The following is a 16,597-nucleotide window of genomic DNA, read 5'->3' as shown; positions in this document are numbered from 1 at the left end:
TGGCTTCAAGTTGTATGAGAGGAGATTCCAACTCAACACCATGGGGTGGAAAGTGGCGGACTCTCCTTCCTTGAGGGTTTTGAAGCAGAGGTCGGATGGCCATCTGTCAGGGATGCTTGAGCCGAGATTCCTGCATTGTAGGGGGGTCAGACTGAATGACCACTGGGGTGTCCCTTCCACGATTCTATGGCTATATGATTCTGTGCTCTGAACACATACAGATTAACCGGCATCGGGGTCGAATTTGGAAACTTTTATTGTTATTATTATTATTGCACATGCTAAGTGACAGCAGGATGTGGCCCTTCTTTCGGCAGGCCCTGGGGGGGGGGAGTGGGGTGGAAGGGGAGCCCGGCTACTTGGGAGGGAAATGGGCAAACGGAGAACCTTCTGTGACTTTGCCCTGCAGGGAAGAAAGAGAGGGGAATTAAAGCTGCAATGAGATTCTGTTGAGATGCCAAATGTTTTTCAACCTTCCCAGCCCAGGAGGGAAGTGTAGTTTTAACCGCAGCTCCAGAACTGGGGGGGGGGACTTTCCCTCCCCACACAGCCACCCCCCCCCAAAAAAAATCCCAGGCATCTACCCACCATGGGGACCTCATCCAGCTTCTGGAAGGCCGGCTCCCTCCCCTTGTAGCATTTCACCAGGACCACGACAGCGCCAATGAGCAGGATGATCACAAAGATGCAGATGATGGCCACCAGGCCGGGCTTCTGGGAAATGGGCGCGTCCTCGCCGGCTTCCGCTGTTGGGAGACACACGTGGCTTTGAAGCTTGCGATTGTTTGCCCTGGAAACAAGCTTTTCGCAGCCCGAGGGCCACATTCCCTCCAGAGGGGCCACGTCGTGGGCTGGGCCACAGGCAAAAGCAGGCGAGACAACACTTATTTTAAAAATTACCCTCGTATAGTACATTAGTTTCTGCACGCACACAAACACACACCTGTCAGGAGCGAGTCAGCAGCAAATTGCACTGTTAGCTGTTCATGAGCTCAGTTGCTGGAGCATCTTAATCTCACGTTGGGCAAAAGATTCCTGCATTGCAGCGGGTTGGACTGGATGACCCCCGGGACCCCTCCAATTCAGAAATCATCAGTAAGAAAATCCAACAGGAGAGGGGAATTGTGAGGCAACAGGGCCACCTGGTGGTCACCGGTGTTGAAGCAATATTCTTCAACATCAATTTCGTTGGACTGGTCATGTTGTGCGGATGCCCGATGATCGTCTTCCAAAGCAACTACTCTATCCCGAACTTAAAAATGGAATGAGTAATGTTGGTGGTCAGCAAAAGAGGCTCAAAGACTGCCTCTAGGCAAAAAATTTAAAATGTAGTATAAACACCGACAACCGGGAAACACTGGCCTGCGAGCGCTCCACTTGGAGAACAGCCTTGACCAAAGGTGTCCTGGGCTTTGAAGACACTTGAACTCAGGACACGAGGAAGAAATGTGCCAAGAGGAAGGCACGCTTGGCAAACCCTCACCGGGACAACTCATAGAATCATAGAATCATAGAATCATAGAGTTGGAAGAGACCACAAGGGCCATCGAGTCCAACCCCCTGCCAAGCAGGAAACACCATCAGAGCACTCCTGACATATGGTTGTCAAGCCTCTGCTTAAAGACCTCCAAAGAAGGAGACTCCACCACACTCCTTGGCAGCAAATTCCACTGTCGAACAGCTCTTACTGTCGGGAAGTTCTTCCTAATGTTTAGGTGGAATCTTCTTTCTTGTAGTTTGTATCCATTGCTCCGTGTCCGCTTCTCTGGGTGGTTTCTGGGTGGTTTCTCCCACCCAGAAACCAATGTCCCCACTGTGGAAGGACGTGGGGATCCAGAATTGGCCTCCACAGTCACTTAGGTGCTCATTGTTGAAACTGTGTTTATGAAAGACAATCATACTTGGCTTCCTGCTCCTTTTCCTGTGCTCTTCCCAGCCATACAGAGCAGGCAGGAATTCAACTGGTGCAGTGCTGTCAGCGCTTCACCTCCGTGCTGGAAGAAAAGTTGTAACTTGTCGAATTTCTGCACCCATCACATAATCTGCAGCAACTGGTGGCTCAGATTCACTTGTGGGGCTTCTTTTGGGGGGTCATTGTGAGGAGTCACTGGACTAGATGGGACCCCCTTGGGCCTGATCCAGCTGCAGTCAGACTCCTTGCATCTTCTCACTCTGTGTCTGTTCCAGGTTTTATTTTGTATTCAGAGAAGGAGTTTTGTTTTTCCTCCAAATACACTGTGCGTCACTAAACACACATGCCTTTTTTAGGTGCCTTTAATACTCTGCTTGTAAGGCAGGATAAAAAGTGGCTGCCAAGACCACATAACACTGGTCCTGAAAGACCTACATAGGCTCCCAGGATGTTTCCGAGCACAATTCAAGTTGTTGGTGCTGACCTTGAAAGCCCTAAATGGTCCAGAATACCTCAAGGAGCGTCTCCACCCCGGACACCGGGGTCCCTCTCCCGAGGGCCTTCTGGTGGTTCCCTCAATGCAATAAGTGAGGTGACAGGGAACCAGGCAGAGGGTCTACTCAGTGGTGGCGCCCGCCCTGTGGAATGCCCTCCCAGCAGATGTCAAGGAAATAAACAACTGTCTGACTTTTAGAAGACCTCAGGGAAGTTTCTAATGTTTGAAGTTTTATTGTGCTTTTAATATTCTGTTGGGAGCCACCCAAAGTGGCTGGGGAAACCCAGCCAAATGGGTGGGGTATACATATATTATTATTATTATTATTATTATTATTATTATTATTATTGCAAGCCATCGTGAACGCTCCTCATTCAAAAACCCCTTCTGCGGAAGATACAGGAGCTGTCTACAGGAAGATCCTAACAGAATCAGAGAACCTGTGGAAGGGGCCCTGAGGGTCATCCAGTTCAACCCCTTGCAATCCGATTCCCTACAAAAATGATTATTAGCCCCCAATCCCGGACAGGCAAAATATCGCTGCTCGAGACAGCACAGGATGCTGCCAGGATCCAGAGGGCATCCTCACCTGCCTCTCACCTGTGGTGGAGTTGTGGCTGGTGGATCCGGCCTCTCGGCTGGTGAGCAGCGGCTCCCTGGAGCTGGCCAGGGGGGTTGTGAGGGGGGTGTCGGTTGTCATGTTGCCCCCCTCCCTGGTGGTGCTGTTGGCGGGCCTGGGAGGAGGCGAGGAGCCTGGGTGAGTCGTGTGGTTGGCAGAGGGGGTTTCTTCTGTGGGTGCTTCTGATGCCGTGGGGCTGATCTCGCTGTGGGGTGCATAGGTTTCCTCCGCCCCGGAACTGGATGTCCTTAGGTGTTCAGAGATGGCTGGGGGGCTCGTGGCTGAAGATCTGTCAGTGGCCTGTGTGCTGGCGGAGACAACTGCAATGGGAGGGGAGGGGAAGTCAGAAAGGAGCAAGCCTCCACGGCTCAAGGAATCATCATCATCATCATCGCTTTTAATTTGTATCCCATCTTTCTATCTTACTATACCCAAGGCGGTTTGCAAGCTGAAGAAACAAAGAATGGACGTCTTATAACCATCAAATGCAATACAAAAATGTGATAATAAAACCTAACTTTAAAATAAGCAACCTGCATCACATAAAGTAATATTGAGCAATCATTAGAATAGTATAAGAATAATAATATCAGCATATAAAAATTAAACAGAAATCCACTCTTAATGATTACAATAAATACCGTATTTTTCACTCTATGACACACCAGACCACAAGACGCACCTAGTTTTTGGAGGAGGAAAATGAAAAAAAATATTCTGAATCTCAGAAGCCAGAACAGCGAGAGGGATCGCTGCGCAGTGAAAGCAGCAATCCCTCTTGCTGTTCTGGCTTCTGGGATAGCTGCGCAGCCTGCATTTGCTCCATAAGACGCACACACATTTCCCCTTACTTTCGAGGAGGGGAAAAGTGAGTCTTATAGAGCAAAAAATACTGTATTTTCTAAACTACAATCAATAAAATAATGGCAAGCCATAGTGCATAAAGTAATACAATACAAACTGAGAAGCAGAGACTGGAGGGTGAATCCATTGGGACCCCAAAGGGTCATCCAGCAGAGCCCCCTGAAATGCTAAAGGTGGCCCGATGGAACCTCCATGGCCCAAGCTAGTCTACCTCTGGTTTTCTGAAGGCTCAGCGGGAGAGCATCTCACCTAGAAGACAAAAGGTCCCATTGTTCAATCCCCAGGGGGATCTCCGGGTAGGCTAGGGGGAGACTCCTGCCTGGGACTCCGGACAGCTGCTGCCAGTCTGTGCAGACAGTATGGGGCTAGGTGGACCAATGGCTTGCTTTATTTTTTTAAAGGAAGAGATGCAGCTGGACACTCCAACCCAGCCTAAATCTGGCTCTGGGTAGACTGCCTCCAAAACTGGGGGTTCTCTTATGTTACAGAGGCAGGCAGCGCGGCAGTGATACGCCTTGAGTACAGTAAGACAGAAAGAAAGGGAAATGAAAATGCGCTCTGCCTGGCACGGTGCCCGTGTGGCTCTGACGCCCATCAAGGTGGAACGGGTGCAAATATTGGCCGAGGCTCTCGAGGGCTGCCCGCTACAACCAGCCTCGCCTTTCCCTGCCAGCCAAGCGGAGGGCTGTTCCTCCACCTGCACGGCACAAATAATCGACACACCTGGCAGAATCAGATTGTGTCGCTGCCCCACCTTCGTGGGCACAGTCTGTTTGGCTCCTTCCCCACATCCTGCTTCTCTGCCAGAGGGACGGGGCAAAGACAGGCAGCGAGGCCGGGAGTTGTGTTTCAGACCGCAACAGAAACGGGCTGGGAACTCGATGGGGCAGCCGTTCTCCATTGTCACAAACCGGTTGGACGCAGAGGAATGGGGTGGGGGGAACCCCCAAGGGCAGTGCTGGATGTACGTAAATTGTAAATTCATTTGTGTTGAATCTATGCTAGATGGTCCTTGATGGACCTCAGAGGTATCTCAAGCCATTTGCACATGTTGCCCTGCAACCAGTCCATGCAGAATGTCGGCACCCTATATATAGAAAGGAGCAAAGCAGGGATATTTGAGGGAGCAGGCGAGCAGGCAGGGTCCATGACTTACATCCGAGGAGCCGACACAACACAAAACACGGTTGCTGGATGTAGGTTTTATTTTATTTGGTTTTTATCTTATATTTTGGAAATGGACATCCAGTTTTGTTTCCCTTTAAAAAACGTTGGGGCCCCCAAGAGAGCTAGAGCGTGTTGAGCTTAGACGTGAATCTGGCACTGCCCATGCTGCTGCTTCTGCCCCCGGTCCCAGTCCTTCTGCAGCCCCCCCCACCAGCCCCCTACCTTGATCTGAGACCACCAGCAGCAGAAGGACCCACACAGCCATGGCAGCCGAACCTGGTTCTCCTGGAGGGGGAAGGCAGGGAAAGCAGCTGCTTGAAGGAGTCTCCTCCCGCCTGCGAACAGGACCCAGGCACCTGTCTTGCCACCTCTCCAAGGAGGCGGGCACCTGGGCAGCGGCCAAATCCCCGCTTGGGATGCTTGGCACCTGGAAAGAAGGAAGGAGCGTGGCCTGACAGCTCCCCCTTCTGGACAGGTGAGGGAAAGCAAGCTCAGAACTCACTTTTTCCCCCTCTGGGCCTCACCCAGAATAAAAATTGGCTCACAGCCATACTGAATATTTAAATATAATGTATTGGCCCGAATTTTTAAATATAATGTATTGGGTCTGAAGCTCAACATCAAAAAAACGCAGATCATGGCCACTGGTCCCATCACCTCCTGGCAAATAGAAGGGGAGGAAATGGAGGCAGTGAGAGATTTTACTTTCTTGGGCTCCATGATCACTGCAGATGGTGACAGCAGCCACGAAATTAAAAGACGCCTGCTTGGGAGGAAAGCAATGACAAACCTAGACAGCATCTTAAAAGCAGAGACATCACCTTGCCAACAAAGGTCCGTATAGTAAAAGCTATGGTTTTCCCAGTAGTGATGTATTGAAGTGAGAGCTGGACCATAAAGAAGGCTGATCACCGAAGAATGGATGCTTTTGAATTATGGTGCTGGAGGAGACTCTTGAGAGTCCCATGGACTGCAAGAAGATAAAACCCCTCCATTCTGAAGGAAATCAGCCCTGAGTGCTCACTGGAAGGACAGATCGTGAAGCTGAGGCTCCAATACTTTGGCCCCCTCATGAGAAGAGAAGACTCCCTGGAAAAGACCCTGATGTTGGGAAAGATGGAGGGCACAAGGAGAAGGGGACGACAGAGGACGAGATGGTTGGACAGTGTTCTCGAAGCTACAAACATGAGTCTGACCAAACTGCGGGAGGCAGTGGAAGACAGGAGGGCCTGGCGTGCTCTGGTCCAGGGGGTCACAAAGAGGCAGACACGACTGAACGACTAAACAACAACAACATTGGCCCGAATATAAGCCACGTCCGAATATAAGCCGCACCTTTAAAATTCAAGGGGGGGAAGGAAAAAAGGCAATACTTGAATATTTGTGTGTGTGTGTCATTTAATCTTCCTGCCCCTCTTGCTCTCCTGCCACCCCTTGGAGAACTGCTGCAATTCGCCATCACCTGGCTTGTGAAGAATCATCACAGAATTGTAGAATTGGAAGGGGCCCAAGGGTCATCTAGTCCAGCCCCAGGAATCTTTGGCCCAAGTGGGGCTCCGACCTCAACCAAAGTCAGAAGCTACAGACCAGCGATGTTGGTGGAAAGGCGCCAGGTGGCGCCATCCCTACGGCAGCCATTTCCCTTCCAACGAAAACAACTTTTTAACTCCTGATTTGCTGCTTTTCTTCCCGTTGCTGCCTTTGAAAGGTGTCTGTGCTGCTTTTTGATCTCACGATGGCCGCATTAAAGCAGACGAGGCCTGCCACACTCCAGAAAACCTGGAGAGCATCTCTCAGCCGGCGTAGACACAGAACTGGGCAAAGTGGACCAGCAGTCCGACATTGTGCCTCTGGAAATTGGACATTTTGCTCAGCTGCCTTTGGCATCTGCCTGTCTTGGGAGACAATGGAGTTTGCCCTAGAGGGGAAGTCGAACTGCGGGAGAATCGCAGCTCTGGCTGCAAATGCAGAGACCAGGAGCTCAGTGTGGCTGCCTCCTGTTTTGTTTTCGCAGCACTGAAGTGACCTCCCCCCGGGGTGCAAGCCTGGGCAGTGTGTCTGGGGGTCCTGGGCTGCCCAGATGGCAAGACCCCCTTCTCTGCCCCACTGATAGCGTCCATAGGAAATCAGAGCAAGACATTTGGCACCAGCTTGGCGGCAGGAGTTGCCGGAAGGAGGCCTGCAAGGAACCATTTGCTCCCGAGCCTTTTCTTCTCCCAAATATATCCCACAAGGCAGAGGAGGTGTAGGGTCAGAACCTTCCAGGCAGAGGGCCTTCTCGGTGGTGGCACCCTCTCCCATCAGATGTCATGGAAATAAGCAACTAACCCAACCTTTAGAAGACATCTGAAGGCAGCCCTGTTTAAGTTTTTCATGTTTGAAGTTTTATTCTGTTTTTAGTGTTCTGTTGGGAGCCGCCCAGAGTGGCTGGGGAGGTCCAGCCAGATGGGCAGGGTATAAATAATAAAATCATTATTATTCCTTCTCTTAGATGGGCTCCCTTCCCAGGTGGACGAGCCCCACCCGCCCCTCCAGCATGGGCACAAACCTCCTTCTTGCCCGTTGGACCCCTTCTTGGTCTCTTCTTCGCCTGCAGGGGAAGCCCCTAAGTCCCTGGGGGTCTCAGCCCCATCGGCTCCCCTAACCTGGTTCAGCTGGCCAGTCAAAGACATTCCTGGGATTGGGGCTGTCCCTCAGTTTTTGTTGATTTAGCTCTTCACTTCTGAAGAGTCTGCCCTGGTATTTTAATTTATTTATGTAAGAGGCTCTTGGGCTTTTTCCTAGAAAAAGGGGAAAAAATTGCTCCCAAGTAGGGGACGCAGGTGGCACTGGGGGTTAAACCACAGAGCCTAGGACTTGCCGATCAGAAGGTCAGCGGTTTGAGTCCCCGCAATGACGGGGTGAGCTCCCGTTGCTCGGTCCCTGCTCCTGCCAACCTAGCAGTTCAAAAGCACATCAAAGTGCAAGTAGATAAATAGGTCCCGCTCCGGCAGGAAGGTAAACGGCATTTCCGTGCGCTGCTCTGGTTCTCCAGAAGCGGCTTAGTCCTGCTGGCCACATGACCCGGAAGCTGTACGCCGGCTCCCTTGGCCAGTAAAGCGAGATGAGCACCGCAACCCCAGAGTCGGCCATGACTGGACCTAGTGGTCAGGGGTCCCTTTACCTTTACCTTATGTAAGAGGCTCTTGGGCTTTTTCCTAGAAAAAGGGGAAAAAATTGCTCCCGAGTAGGGAGCAATGCTAAGAGGCTAGTGTATTGTTCAAGAGGGTGGTCAGGTCTTTGGTCCTGAATGAATTTACAGCTGGGGAATTGACAAACTTGCTTGCCTTCTGCGTTTTTCTAATTCCTCTTCTGTCTTCAAGGAGTTTTATACATGCCCTTTCCCCATTATTCAGATACTGTGCGTGCGTACAAATATATATATACAATGGTACCTCGGTTTTCGAATGTAATCCATTCCAGAAGACTGTTCGGGTTCTGAAATGTACAAAAACAAAAAACTCAATACAGAAGCTGCGTGGCTTGTTCAACTTCCGACGAAAACCGAAGCATTTACTTCCAGGTTTACAGCATTCGAAAACTGATATGCTCGTCAACGGAGATGTCTGAAAAGCAAGGTACCACTGTGTGTGTATGTATAGTTTTATACATACGAATGTATGTATGTATGTATGTATAGTTTTATACATACGAAATCTACGAAAGCATATATATATATATATATATATGCAGGTTTTGGTGTCTTCGGGTGTCTTCCCGTGTAAAAGTTGGGGTGTCTAGGCGACGTTTCGACGAGGTCTCACTCGTCATCTTCAGGCTGGTGCTTTCGGCTTCTTGTTACTGGAACAGAGCAGGATCTCAGTGTTTGAGTTCCTATAAATACTGTTGAGGAGGTGTGGTGTATAGCCTCCAATGTTCTGGGCAGAGAGGAGGTTCCCAGGCTAGTGTGCCTTTTCTTCTTTTGTTCCTTAATTACTTGAGGGATATCTTGAGTGATTTCTTGAGTGATTTCCTGAATCCCACTTAGGTGGGTCATTAGGTGTGGATTAGTTGCTAAAGCCTTCGTGTCTTGAACTCTTGAACTTTGTGAAGAGTTTTTCTGAGAAGATGGCTGTACTGCACTTGGCTGTGCTCTGGCTTGGCTTCGTGTATAGGGGCGAGCTGTGGTTTTGTGGCCTGTGCCAGCCAGATCTGTGTAGGGATTGCAGGGGGGTGCAGCATCCGGAGGTGCCACCCTGGTTTGGCTACTGGATGGTGTCTGTAATTTATCTGTGGAGAGGGTCTGGGTTTGGGTCTGGTGTGGTTGATTGGTGATGGCGTTCTGCTGCACCCCCCTGCAATCCCTACACAGATCTGGCTGGCACAGGCCACAAAACCACAGCTCGCCCCTATACACGAAGCCAAGCCAGAGCACAACCAAGTGCAGTACAGCCATCTTCTCAGAAAAACTCTTCACAAAGTTCAAGAGTTCAAGACACGAAGGCTTTAGCAACTAATCCACACCTAATGACCCACCTAAGTGGGATTCAGGAAATCACTCAAGAAATCACTCAAGATATCCCTCAAGTAATTAAGGAACAAAAGAAGAAAAGGCACACTAGCCTGGGAACCTCCTCTCTGCCCAGAACATTGGAGGCTATACACCACACCTCCTCAACAGTATTTATAGGAACTCAAACACTGAGATCCTGCTCTGTTCCAGTAACAAGAAGCCGAAAGCACCAGCCTGAAGATGACGAGTGAGACCTCGTCGAAACGTCGCCTAGACACCCCAACTTTTACACGGGAAGACACCCGAGGACACCAAAACCTGCATTCCTGTACCCGTGAAAATCTACGAAAGCAAATATATATATATATATATATATAAAATCCTCTGTATACAATCCTCTGTATACTTATTTGAGAGTGACCTCCTTAAATCCAATGGGGTTGATACGGTCAAGGATTCTCATTTGAGGCAACCACGGGGCAACAGAAACCAGGGTTGTCTTTATTCTGTGTTATACTTCCTTCCTCCCTCAACGTCAGTTCTGGCTCTCCTGCTGCCAGAATGTGGCCCCTGTCGCATTATCCCAAAGTGGCCTTTGACCAAAAAATAAAAATTCTCCCACCCTTGAGGACTAGAAATCCCATCCCCTCTCCTTTTTAGAATAAAACAGATTTTGCATCCTAGAATCAGAGAATCACAGAGCTGGAGGGGAGCCCAGGGACACGTACCCAGCCCCACTTGTCTTCTGGTGGTGCTATCGGGGTTTCAACCCAATGGGCATGGCTGCCTTTGGTGGTCTGCTCTGAAAATAACTTATTTGGCCCCAGCTCTCTTGGTTGTGGGTCTTCTCCGCTAGCTGCCCTTCCTGCTCACAGCCCTCTTACCAAGAGAGAAAAAGGGGAAAGGTTTTTGCCCACCCTTCCACTCCCCCAGCCTCAAACTTCAGCAAATTGCCCCCCAATTCTCTAGCAATCGGACGACAGTCCACATCTGGTTCTGCTTTAAAGCTGTGGGGAGTCAAGGTGGGCCTGCCTGCATTACTCAGCTGGGGAAGTAAACACAGATGTAAACACAGCCCAGTCCGGGACGCCTCTCTTGGCCGAGTCCCAGGGCAAAGCAAACCCGTGAGGCAGAACAGGGGGAGCCTCTTCCGACTGAATCCAGCCGCTGGGCCCTCCAGCTAACTGCTAGCAATCTAGGACACAGACTTGAGGGGGTCTTAAGGGACCCCGAGGGTCATCTAAGTCCAACCCTCCACAATGCAGAATTTTTTTGCTCAGTGAGACTTGAACCCACAACCCTGACATTAGGAGTCGTCTTCCTTCCCAGCCCTGCTTGGGAGACACCAGGTCTTGGCCTAGAGATCTTCTGCCGCCGAGCCTCTGCCCCTTTGCTGAGAGTTATGGCACACTCCGTAATAATAAATTGAAGTTTCCAGTCCACTGTGTTTGGAATAAAGGGCTGATTTAAAGAGGAGTCTCTTTTGCAGGCTCTGCCCCTGAGCTCCACCAGTTCCCAGCTGCAGTGCTGCTGTGTAAATTATTATTATTATTTATTAATAGCATTTCCCCCAAAGATTCTAGTCCTCATGGACGTGAGGGGAGGATTTAAATAAGCTGTCGCTTTATGCCAAGAGCACTGAGCTCAGGACGGTCTGTGCTGACAGTGGCTCTCTGGGGCTTCTGGCAGGAAGTGTTTAATTCCCACCTGGAAACGGCATCAGTTGCAATCCCAGGACATTCTACATGCAAAGCAAGTGTCCTAAGGTGCTCTTGCCAGAATCGAGATTGTGATTCTCGTGGCTCTAAGGGGAGGGGTGGTTTAAGTAGCAGCAAGGAGGTTTGGGGTGCAAGCCTGTCCAGTGTGCAGGGGGGTCCTGGGTTGGCCAGACAACCCCCCTTGACCTCACTGATAGGGTCCAAAGGTCAGAGACCACCCCCAGCCTTTAATGTTCCACTAGTCCACAAAAGCCCCCCTTCCCGTACACAAAGCCCCCTTCTTAAATTCCCTGCCCAAACGCCGCATCCTATGGGTCTCAGTATGGCTTGAGTTCCACCTCTGAGAGGACGGAAGCTGCCAAAGGGGAAATTGAACAAGAAGCCCAGGAGGAGGCAGATGAGTGAAGTCAGCCCTTAAGATTTATACCAGACCAGCAAGTCTAGTATATCACTTTACACATCACTTGGGAAGACAGGCGAACTAATACCAGTGGACTGGAAGAAGCAAGGCCCACCAAAGGGCCGTGGGCTTTGAAGACACTCGAACTCAGGACAAAGCGGAGAAACATGCTAAGAGGAAGGCACACTTGGCAAATGCTCACCATGATCAACTCCCACCCAGAAACCAATGTCCCACTGTGGAAGGACGTGGGGATCCAGAATTGGCCTCCCCAGTCACAGACTCACTGTTCAAACAGTGTTCATGGAATAAAATCTTACTCAGCTACGAGGGATCGCCAAAGAAGAAGTCTAAATCACTCACAAAATCAAAACCTTTCACTATCAGGTTTTGTCCACATGCACTTCTGTTAAGGCCATCTGTCTGTCTTTTATTTATTAGTACACAACTATCTCGTCTTTCCCCAAAAGAGCTCAAGGTGGCCTCTTGTTGCCTTCTTCCCTTCTACCCCTAACAGCAACCCTGTGAGGTAGGCAGACAATGACTCAAGGTCACCCCACCCACCCACTCATTATTTGAACCCTGGTCTCCCAGGTCGTAGTTCAACACTCTAACCACTACACTATGCTACCTATTCGTAACATTTGAGTTCTCAGAAATTGAATTAATGGGTTTCAAAGGGACACAAATTAGGAAATACTCAAATTCGGAGTCCATGCTCCCAAACCCTGACCTTTTGTGCCCTAAATGTTCTGAAATGTTTCCAAGTTGTTTTGTTACAGTTACTTCGAAACTCTCTTACATGGTTTCAGAATTGTTTGCAATAAAGTTGCTTTAAATAGTTTTGCTTTAAACTTCCTCATGTTTGCCAGGGAAGGCAGGCCAGAAAAACAAGGAGCCACCCGCAGAACCTTTAAATTACCGCTAAGCTGAATTTGAAGCTGAAACCTACCCCCAACCTAGCCAGATGGACAGGGTATAAGTAACAAAAATTTTATTATTATTATACTGACCCAGTGCAACTAGACTGCTGGGCTTTTAAGAGGTCCTGAAATCTAACCTGCATAACCAACGTCACCCCAAAAACACACAAACTTCCCCCCCAAGGCTGTGTCAAGGGGTTCAGTGCCCAGCCTGGGCACCAGAGGGCGATGGCACCCCACGCTTTTGTCTCCCCTCAAAATTGACTCTGCAAGGCCCGCCTTTGCCAACTGGGCGCCCTCCAGATGTTTGCCTCGCCAGCCGAGGGCCAGAAACATCTGGGAGGCTGCTTCTCAAGGGAAGATAAACGCTCCAAACTCCCTCCCGGATACCACACTCTCCCACGCAATAATAAGCCAAACAGACAGTCTCCTTTTTTTTCCAAACTCCTGCACAGGATTTTTACTGCACAATGGAATGTGATGATAGATAAAGAGATAGGATATAATGGCAAACCTCCCCCCGAAAAACCGCAAGAAAAGAGGGGCATATTAAACATAAATATGGCGGGAGGAAAGACATGGTCTCTGGGGAGGCGGAGAAAATAATGGAGGGCCGAGAGTGGAAGGCAGAGTCACATCTGGGCACGCGGCGTTTGGAGGGGTGGGGAAAGAGGGGCAAAGTCCGGAGGTGGGGGGTGAGACTGGGTAATGGCAGCTGCGCCGGGTGGGAGCTTCCCAAAGCAGCCCCCTCCCCAAAATCCTGCGCCCCTTTTAAAAAACGTCTCAAGTCCTCTGTGCGCGCGCGGCCCCAAAGGGAGTCTTGGAGAGCGGGGGACCCCCCGTTCGGCGTCCGCAACCATCCACCTTTGCATTGTCCGACGTGGGGGGGGGGCGCGGAAGAGGAGCCGGGGTCCGGAGAGGAGAGGCCGCCTCCCTCCCCCCAAAAAAGCCCTCCACCCCGCGCGTGGTCCTCCTCCTCCTCCCGGCTCCCGTCCCGGCTGGCGGTGCGCCCCGTCGAGGCGCTCCTCAGTAGGCGGGCACCTGGTGGGGCTGCTGGGCGGCCGCCTGGGGCAGGAGCTGGCAGCCGCTGTTGACGTGGCTGAGCACCTTCTGCTTGAGCTGCGCCACCTGCTCGCGGAGCAGGTTGGCCGTCGAGGCCAGCTCCGTGTTCTGGCTCTTGAGGCTTTTCACCTTCTCCTCCAGGCGCGAGATGCGCTCCAGCTTCCGCCGCCGGCACTTGGAGGCGGCGATGCGGTTGCGCAGCCGCTTGCGCTCCGCCTTGATCCGCTCCTGCGTGTCCATGTCGATGGGCGACAGGGGCGGGCTGTCGCCGAAGCTGGCCACCTCGGGCACCGTCTGCGGCTCGTCCTTCAGCGGCGCGGGCGGCGGAGGGGGCGGCAGGCGCGAGTGCGCCGGGAAGGGGCTCCCGTCCGTCGGGTAGCCCCCGGCCGCGCCGGCGAAGGGGCTGAGGTTGGCGTAGATGGGGGGCTCCTGCGGGCCGTGCTGCTGCTGCGAGGCCGGGGCCAGGCTGGCGGCCGAGGGCAGCTCGCCCCCGACGGGACCCCCGCCTCCGCCCAGCTGGTTCTGGTTGTGCAGATCCTCCAGCGCCTTCACGAAGCCGGCGGCGAACTCCTGCTCGTCGGGCGCGCCGCCTCCTCCTCCTCCGCCGCCGCCGCCTTTGGGGAAGTGGAACTGGGCGCCGCCGCTGGTCGGCGTGGTCGTCACCAAGCCGTTGGACTGGATGATCAGGCGCTCCAGTTCGGGAGAGGCCAGCTTGAGCAGGCCCAGATCCGGCGAGCCGAGCAGCGCCGCGCCGTCGGGGGCGCCGCTGGGGGGCGGCTGCTGCTGCTGCTGCTGCGGGTGGGGGCCGCCCCCGCCGCCGCCGTGGCTCTTGCCGGCCGCGCCCGGGTCGAGCGCCAGGGAGAGCGCGTCTTTCTTCATCATGCTGGAGCCGTCGGGGAAGGCGCCGCCGGGGCGCGCCGCCGAGGGAGAAAGGGCCGCCGACGAGGCCGCCAAGGCGATCAAGACGTCGTCATGGTAGAAAGGAATTTCCATCCTCCTCCTCCTCCTCCTCTCCCCCGCCGGCTGCGGAGGGAGGGAGGCAGGCAGGCGGCCGGATCGCGCCCGCCTCCCCTTCGACGACGGGCTGGCGCGCAAGGGGCGCTTGGCGCAAGGGATCCTCCGGGGGCTTCTGCAGATCGAGGCGCCGCTCGCCCCCCAGACGACCCTCCCCCGCCCCCTCGCCGCCGCTCCCGACCGCGCCTCGCTCCTCCTCCTCCCGCGCGCCTCTCTCTCTAATGCGCCGGCGAGCGCGCGCGCCCCCTCTATATAGCCTCCGCCGGCCGCTATGAGCTCACCGCCGACGCCTCCCATTGGCTGGAGATGACGTCTGGAGGGGAGGGCTGCTCGGCCCCGGGACACGCCCCCGTCTCCTCCCCCGGGCGCGCCCCCCGCCCCGTCGCCAGGCGACCCGCGCCGACAACTGCGCACAACAGCGCGCGGCCTCTTGGGCTGATGTCATCGCCGGGCTGGCCGCCGGTGGCGCGCCAAGAGGAAGGGGGCGCAGAGGGGGCAGCGCCGCGCGCGGGCTTGCACGGGATCCAGTTTGCACTGAATCCAGTTTGCATTGGATCCAGTCTGCAAGGGGGCTCCCTGCGCCCATTCTGTCTGTTCCCAAACTTCTGCGCCACACTTTGGGAATAAAAATCTGCCCGTGCCGCACCCATTCTCAAAATCATTATTATGGAGAAGAAATACATTGGAAAAGAAAAAGGAGCACTTTCTCGCTCTTGCGGGATTTATAATGTAGAGCACAACTGCCTTGTAAAATGGCCATTCGGAAAGTATAAAACAATGCAGTTCATTGGGACATCATTTCCAAAATAAAATTATAAACGAGCCTCTTACATATGTGCCTTAAGTAGGTATACAAGCTGAGTGAGAAGTGTGAGCTCCCAGTATCACTTGAAGCTCTCATTTTGAAGATAATAGTAATAATAATATTTATTTATACCCTGCCCATCTGATCTGGCTGGATTTCCCCAGCCGCTGTGGGCGGCTCCCAACAGAATATTAAAAACACGATAAAACATCAAACATTAACCCTAAACAGGGCTGCCTTCAGATGTCTTCTAAAAGTCAGATAGTTGTTTATTTCCGTATTTTGCAAATAAAATAGATTTAGATACTATGCTATGCTACACTGTTTAAATGCTTCCCTACCGCCCAACAGCCGGCCTGGACCTGGAGGAAACCTCATCTCAGACTCCCCCACTTCTCCAGAAGCGCCAGGCAGGAAAGTCCGACCCCATCTCAGCCTGCATCCCCTTTGCCTGTGGGATAGGAGTCCCTAAGGCGGTTGGGTGGCGCCTTGTCTGCCTCCTTCCGTCTTGCTCTGCTTTCCTTTGGACCCCATCAGTGGGGCAGAGAAGGGGGTCTTGCCATCTGAGCAGCCCTGGACCCCCAGAAACATAACCCAGGCTTGCGCCCCAGGGAGATCACTTTGGTGCTAACACAGTAGTTCGTTCGACTTCACCCCCGGAGGTGCACTCCATTGTCTCTTGAGACAGATGTGTGCTGACAACAGCTATCTCTCACCTTTTCCTCCATATTTTTCCATGTATAAGACTATATTTCCCCTTCAATTAAAGTTTGAAATTGGTGGCCGTCTTATACACGGAATGTTGCAATTATTTATTTCTTAATTTGGGGCTCCAAAAATAGGGGTCGTCTTATACATGGTCTTATACACAGAAAAATGCGGTATTTATTTATCTGAAATTGCTTTTATACATGCAACGGACGGGAAACCAATCGCTTAGGCCCGTGAATGTCCATGTCACTCCTCTGAGTAGGCTCTGCCCGAGCCACAGCCTTTTGTACATGTTTCGATGCATTTTGCAGGGAGCGAAGATGTAAAAAAGAACGAGGCAGCCTCCTTAAAATGGTACAAAAATGAAATAAACGGTAGTGCAGCAGAGAAACAATGGCAGCGAAAGGTCAGGGA

The 16,597-nt window shown here is 52.2% G+C and overlaps 2 protein-coding genes and 1 long non-coding RNA gene across 3 annotated transcripts in view; 1 reads left to right on the top strand and 2 right to left on the bottom strand.

Annotated features, from left to right (window-relative positions):
• Window positions 1-238: 238 nt before the first annotated feature.
• Window positions 239-5,597, bottom strand: CIST1 (colon, intestine and stomach enriched 1). Its single transcript, XM_083421975.1, has 4 exons — window positions 5,281-5,597; window positions 3,009-3,347; window positions 589-746; window positions 239-403 (listed from the first exon to the last, which is right to left on the bottom strand). Exons 1-4 carry the CDS (start codon window positions 5,321-5,323, stop codon window positions 356-358), a joined length of 588 nt encoding a protein of 195 aa, XP_083278101.1. The 5' UTR covers window positions 5,324-5,597; the 3' UTR covers window positions 239-355.
• Window positions 1,817-16,597, top strand: part of LOC310668692 — a 70,430-nt gene continuing 55,649 nt past the window's right edge. The window contains exon 1 of the long non-coding RNA XR_014506800.1: window positions 1,817-2,593. This is a non-coding gene — a long non-coding RNA (uncharacterized lncRNA). The remainder of the gene's footprint in view (window positions 2,594-16,597) is intronic.
• Window positions 13,023-14,979, bottom strand: JUND (JunD proto-oncogene, AP-1 transcription factor subunit). The gene has a single exon (XM_083421729.1). It carries the CDS (start codon window positions 14,962-14,964, stop codon window positions 13,618-13,620), a length of 1,347 nt encoding a protein of 448 aa, XP_083277855.1. The 5' UTR covers window positions 14,965-14,979; the 3' UTR covers window positions 13,023-13,617.

The sequence above is a fragment of the Podarcis tiliguerta genome (genome assembly GCF_965153285.1).
Source record: "Podarcis tiliguerta genome assembly, chromosome: 18".
NCBI lineage: Eukaryota > Metazoa > Chordata > Lepidosauria > Squamata > Lacertidae > Podarcis > Podarcis tiliguerta.
Note: the sequence above shows the minus strand (reverse complement) of the source record. Positions and strands in the feature narration are given on the sequence as shown.

What these genes read in the sequence shown, in the direction of transcription:
- CIST1 (XM_083421975.1), bottom strand. Translation starts at nt 5,323, where the DNA reads ATGGCTGTGTGGGTCCTTCTGCTGCTGGTGGTCTCAGATCAAG. An exon ending in CAGCCACAACTCCACCACAG is followed by an intron (nt 747 to 3,008) that starts GTGAGAGGCAGG and finishes GTCTCCCAACAG; the next exon opens with CGGAAGCCGGCGAGGACGCG. An exon ending in AGCTGGATGAGGTCCCCATG is followed by an intron (nt 404 to 588) that starts GTGGGTAGATGC and finishes TCTTCCCTGCAG; the next exon opens with GGCAAAGTCACAGAAGGTTC.
- JUND (XM_083421729.1), bottom strand. Translation starts at nt 14,964, where the DNA reads ATGGGAGGCGTCGGCGGTGAGCTCATAGCGGCCGGCGGAGGCTATATA.